Source organism: Chrysochloris asiatica, unplaced genomic scaffold (assembly GCF_000296735.1).
Source record: "Chrysochloris asiatica unplaced genomic scaffold, ChrAsi1.0 scaffold00135, whole genome shotgun sequence".
Taxonomy (NCBI): domain Eukaryota; kingdom Metazoa; phylum Chordata; class Mammalia; order Afrosoricida; family Chrysochloridae; genus Chrysochloris; species Chrysochloris asiatica.
This window is the reverse complement of record NW_006408653.1, coordinates 556,985-562,984: the sequence shown is the minus strand read 5'-3', so window position 1 is coordinate 562,984 and position 6,000 is coordinate 556,985. Positions and strand designations below refer to the sequence as shown.

General features: G+C 39.4%; 1 protein-coding gene across 1 annotated transcript in view; it reads left to right on the top strand.

The window, feature by feature from the left end:
* The window catches only part of LOC102839368 (kininogen-1-like), a 33,741-nt gene extending 33,182 nt beyond the window's left edge, over window positions 1-559 (top strand). Inside the window, exon 12 of the mRNA XM_006869827.1 lies at window positions 488-559. Coding sequence (XP_006869889.1) covers window positions 488-559 — 72 coding nt within the window. The remainder of the gene's footprint in view (window positions 1-487) is intronic.
* The last annotated feature ends 5,441 nt before the right edge of the window (window positions 560-6,000 follow it).

The window sequence follows — 6,000 nt, the reverse complement described above, 5'->3', positions numbered from 1 at the left end:
TATACCCTGCATGCCTGCCCCCCCGGTCCCCCCCCCCAGGTCTCAGCACACAGTCCCTTTCCCTCTCTAGATCTCAAGTCCCCAGCCACTCCATCTCTTCACGTCATCTTCTCTGCCTCCATCTCAGGTCTCACTGCTTCTCTGGGTAGGGTCTTGGAAGACCATTGACTTTTGCAAAAGAGAATAGTATGATTGCTTTCATTGTGTTGTGATATTTGGAAAGTATATATTTTATAGCCCTTTCTGTGTTTGTGGCTAGAGAAAGAAGACATGGATTTAAACAGCTGCATTTGCCTTTAGATATATAGCACTGCTATTTCAATTTATTTGGAGTCTCCAAGTTTTATTTCATTTCAAATATTTTCTGTACTTTTAAATCAAGAACCAGTAATGACAGGAAAAAAGCCTAACCTCATTAACAAGTTGCTTCATTGTTTTTTTCATTGAACAACAATATCAGATTGATTAAGTTTTACTGTACTTACAGAAAGTTTGCGAGTACAAGGGTCGACCCCCGAAGGCAGAGGCAGAGCCAGCAGCTAAGCATGAGGTCTCCTGAGCAGTGACAGAAGCTTCACGTCTGGCAGCAAAGCCCCAGTGGCCTCTGACAGCAGTCCTGATTGGAACAACAAGAAGATGGGATGGAATTTAAGTAGAGAAGAATGCCATATTATCCTTCTGTTCCTGAGTGAAATAAAGTTCAGTTTTGATGTTAATTTACAGTGGGCTCCTCCTTACAGCCATGTTCATCCTGCAGCAAATTCAAGCTGTCTTGAGAGTCAGTACCCTTGCTGTGCACTGGGCCCAGCTCCTGGCCCTAGCCTGGAGCTCTCTCTGAGCAAGGCAGGAATCTCTTAGACAGGTTGCTCTACCACCAAGGTGCTAACTGGTTACCTGTAGCCATGGAGTCAATTTTGACTCATGATGAGACCCTATGTTACAAAGTGGGGTTACTCCATAAAATTTTCTTGGCTAGAATATTTATGGAAGCAGATCACCAAGGCTTTCTCCCACAGTGCCACTTAGAGAGTTCAAACAAACAACCTTGAGGTTAGCAGAAGATCAAACAAACAACTTGTATTATCCAGGGACCTTCTAAATCACAGTTAAACAAATGAACTAAAAACTATTGCATCAAGTCATTTTCAACTGAAAGTCATTTTATAGGACATTATACAATTGCCCCTTATGGAAAATGACTGCCACATCTTTCTTCCATAATCTTTCAGTTCTAGCTACCAAGCACTTAACCACAGTGCCACAGAGGTTCCTTAAATCAGGAATTATTTTGGTTGTGTGACATTGAGTCACTTTCAACTCATAGCAACACTGAGACGGTTTCTGAGGAGCACCTGAACCATCACCCTGAGGTTAGCAGTTCAGTGCTTTTTCCACAGCGCCACACCAGGACATCAAGGGTTAGTGGGCCATGTTTCCACCAGCAACATAAGCACACGTTCTCTTCTTCCCTTTTGGTCCTCATTCTTAGCCCAAAACTCTGAGTAATTTGTCTTATTTTATTAGTACTTTTTATAATCCAGACAGATTACAAAAAGAGAAAAAAAGCTGCTTTGTTTATATGATGCCTACCACATTCTCACTATCAAAACATATTTCATTTCAAAGTAGGTTATATAATATAATGAAAATCAGAAATGGAGTTTCTGAACTGAGAAAAAATGAATAGAATAAAAAATAATAGAGTCTTCAAAGTTTCTGTAATAAAAGCATGCATGTATTGAATGTCTTTCACAGTCATTTATTATGTTAGAAAAAACAATGTATGTGTTTGCATAATGGAATCCTCACACCACTCAGAGGTCCCCATGCTCATCTTTCTATTGTAATTAAGAAATCATCACATTTTTATATGTGCTTTTAAATAAAGACCCCTATCCAGGGTCACACAGTTAATAAGTGCCATAGCTGACATTTTCAAACTCCATTACATCAGGTTATCTTGAGACTATTATTATCAAGACTGACATTAGAAAAAACACACCAAGATACGTTCCAATTTGGAGATCACCATTAGCTCAAAACAAAATCCTTATTAGGTATCTAATTGTGGCTGGTGCTGTTCTTTGTATAGTTCAGGGTAAACTATTAACTGAATCAGGTAGACTGGCTTTGATTGGTTACCATATAACTCACACTAGGTCCTGAAGAGAAGATAAATAAAATTTTAAAAGACATAGATCCTTTCCCTCAAAGAGCTTGCAAACACATTGGGAAGTCAAGACTACAACATAGGAAGCAAAAACTCCATGAATATTTGTGGAAAAGTGAGTAGATCTGGTTAATGGAATAGGAAGATGTTGAAGAGGTCAAGGGACCAACTTGGAAAGGTAGAATGAAATCAAATTGAGTGTTGAGACTGAAGCAGGCAACAGAAGTCCTTGAGTGGTGCCATCGATTAACACACACTCTACTGCTAACTGAAAGGTTGACAGTTTGAGTCCACTCAGAAGAAAGGCTTGGAGTCTGCTTCCCAAAACTCAGCCATTAAAAACACTATGGAGCACAGTTCTACTCCAACACACATAGGGAGCCTGTGACTCAATGGTAATTGGTTCTGGCTGTTCGGTGCCATTTACAGTTGCATGAGGCAAAAAAAAAAACGTGTGCCTGGCCAAGGCTTCAGGTAACTTCAGGCTCTCAAGAAGCTGCACCTGAACCCCTCAGCTAAGCCATTCCTGAATTCCTGACCACAGAAACTACAATAATAGATGTTTGTTGCTTTAAATTGCAAAAAAGAAGTGTTTGAGACAAATTATTCTGAAGATTTTGAACAGTGTTTATGAGAGTGACAGGAGTAAGAAAATGGACAGGGTTCTCTTAGTCAAATAGCAAGGTAAGCACAGGTTTACTTGTGCTTGCTTACTAATCTGTAATGAACAAGTTCACATTTTTTCACCTCATCAAAGATTTTTCTGGGGCTTCTGGTTTGGGTGGTGGCAGAGACAGAGCTAGGTGGAAAGGCTCCACGGGGGAGGGATTGAAAACCCAGAGAAGCTGCGTTCACGGAACAACACCAGAGCTAGCATAAGGTGCAGGGCGTCAGTTTCCCATGCATGCAAGTGGAAAAATCCAGGTATAAAGGAAAATACTGCGATATAGGAATCGCTCATAATTGGACTCCCTCTGTGGCCATTCCCCTGACCCCCACACCCGGTAGAGTTCAAAGGGCCGGGCTACAGCCAGACTGGCCCAGGGAACCAGCATTAAAAGCAGCACAATGACATTTGCAAAAGTAGGTGCAGGGGGATTCTACACATTTTCTCCTCCTCTTCCCTGTCATGCCTTCTTTGCCTAGCCCAGATGCCTTCAAGCGGATGGGTGCATACCTGCCCAAAAAAGTTCAGCATTGAGCCCACAGTTTTCCCATGGCACAGAGAGAAAGAGTTTGGTGGCTACTTATGACGTCAGCCCTAAAATTAACTTGCACAGGACTCTTTACTCCAGCCTATCTAGCAAGAAAAAAGCAGGCCCATCAGGCCTGACAGACAAACCATATGAACAATCTGTAAAATCCCAACATAAAAGGACACAACTGTCTCGAGAATTACACTGTGCACACATAGATACCTAACTGACCTTCAGAGACAAAAATAGTAGACAACCTTTCTCCCATCAGGGATTCCCTGGGTAGTACAAATGGTTAAGTGATGAATGACTAACTGAAAGACTGGTAGTTCAAATCCACCTAGAGGTACCTCAAAAAGAAGGCCTAGTGATTTGCTTTTGAAAGGTCACAGGCGTTGAAAATCCTACACAGAAGTTCTAGTCTTCATGCAAGGGGTTGCCATGAGATGGAATGGATTTAAGAATAAACAACAACAACATTGCTGCGTTAGTTCCCTGGGAGGTGTAGTTCTTAACTGGTAAGCTACTAACTGATAGGTTGGCAGTTCAAACCAATCAGCGTCTCTGAGTGAGAACGATGTGGCAATCTGCTTCTGCAAAGATTACAGTCTTGGAAAGCCTAAGGAGCAGTTCTGCTATGGCAAATCAAGTTGATTTGAGTCGGAATCCACTTAACGACTATGAGTCATTATGACCAGAAATCCACAATAACAACAGGGAGCTGTTAACCCATCCTCCAGCTCATTTGAATCCAAAGTTCTGGTGTATTCCTGGATATTAGTATTTTTCAACAGTTCTCCATTGATTCTAATGCATCCAACATTGAGACGAGTTGATTGAAGCCCTCTCTGTTCTCTTGTTAATCTTAATTTTCAAATTTTACATTGTTCTAGTTTACTAATCTTTTCAGGTAATTTTGAAAATAGAAGGGCTATAAGTTGTCATACTGTGATGACTAGTGTGTTCTTGTGATGCTGGAAGCTATGCTGCTAGCATTTTAAATACCACCAGGGTTACCCACGGTGGACACATTTCAACAGAGCTTCCAGACAAAGAAGGAGAAGCAGACACTGAAAAATTTATGAATAGCAGCAGAACAGTGTCTGAAATAGTTCCAGAAGATGAGCCCCTGAGGTTGGAAGGCATTCAAAATATTATTAGGAAAGAGTTGCCTCTTAAAAGTAGTTGACCATAATAACATGAATGGAATAAAGTATTTCAGACCTTCATTTTTTAATAGGGTAAAACTCAAACTGATAAGAAACAGCTGTGAATATCCATTAATAATTGGAATGTAGAATGCATAAGGTATGAATCTAGGAAAACTGGAAGTTGCTAAAAATGAAATGGAACCCACAGGCATTAGTGAGTTGAAATGGACTGGCATTGCCATTTTGAATTAGACAATTGTGTGCTTTACTATGATGGGAACATCAAATTGAAGAGGAATGGTATCACATTCTTCACCAAAGTGAACATTTCAATATCTACCTTGAAATATTATGCTGTCTGTGATAGAGTAGTAATTGTATGCCTACAAGGTAGAACAGTTAATGCCACTATTATTTAAATTTACACACCAATCACTAAAGCTAGTGATGAAAAATGAAAGATTTCTGCCGGGTAGCAAATGGGTTATGCATGAGACTATCAATTGAAGTGTCAGCAGTTTTAAACCACCAATCAGTCTTTAGAAGAAAGATGAGGCTTTCTGCTTCCATAATGATTTAGAAAGCCAATACAGGATCACTATGACTTGGAACCAACTCTTATCAAGCACACAATAACAACAACCAACTTCTTCATTCTGAAATTAATCAAACATGTAATCAAGATGCACTAATAGTAATTGGAAAATATGGCCTTGGTGATAGGAATGCTCCTGAAGACCGCATGATAGAGTTTTGCAAGACTAGTGACTTATTCATTGCAAATATCTTTTTTTAAACAACATTAAAGACCACTATAAACATGGACCTCACCAGATGGAATATGCAGGAATCAAATTGACTATGCCTGTGAGAAAATAACACTGGAAAAGCTCGATATCAGCAGCCAAAACAAGGCCAGGGACAGACTATGGAACAGACTATAAATTACTGTTCAGGCTGAAGATGAAGGAAGTTAAAATAACTCCACAAGAGCCACAATATGATCTTGAATATATCCCACTTGAAAATAGAGACCATCTCAAGAAAATATTTGATGCATTAGATATTAATGATCAGAGACCAAAAGAGTTGTAGGATGACATCAAGAACATTAGACAGGAAGAAAGCAAAAGGTCTTTAAAAGCATTAAGACGAAAGAAAAAACAACCAAAAAAATGATGTCAAATAAGATTCTGATATTTTTTCTTGAGCATAGAAAAGCTAAGGTGAGTGGAAGAATTGAGGAAGTAAAAGACTTGAAGAGAAATTTTCAAATGGCAGCTTGAGAAGACAAAACAAAATATTATAATTAAATGTGCAAAGACCTGGAGTTGGAAAACCAAAAGGAAAGAACATGCTCAGCATTTCTCAAGCTCATAGAACTGAATAAAAAAATTCAAGTTTCAACTTTTAATATTGAAGGATCCTATGGGCAAAATATTGAATGATTCAGAAGCATCAAGAGAAGATGGCAGGAATACAA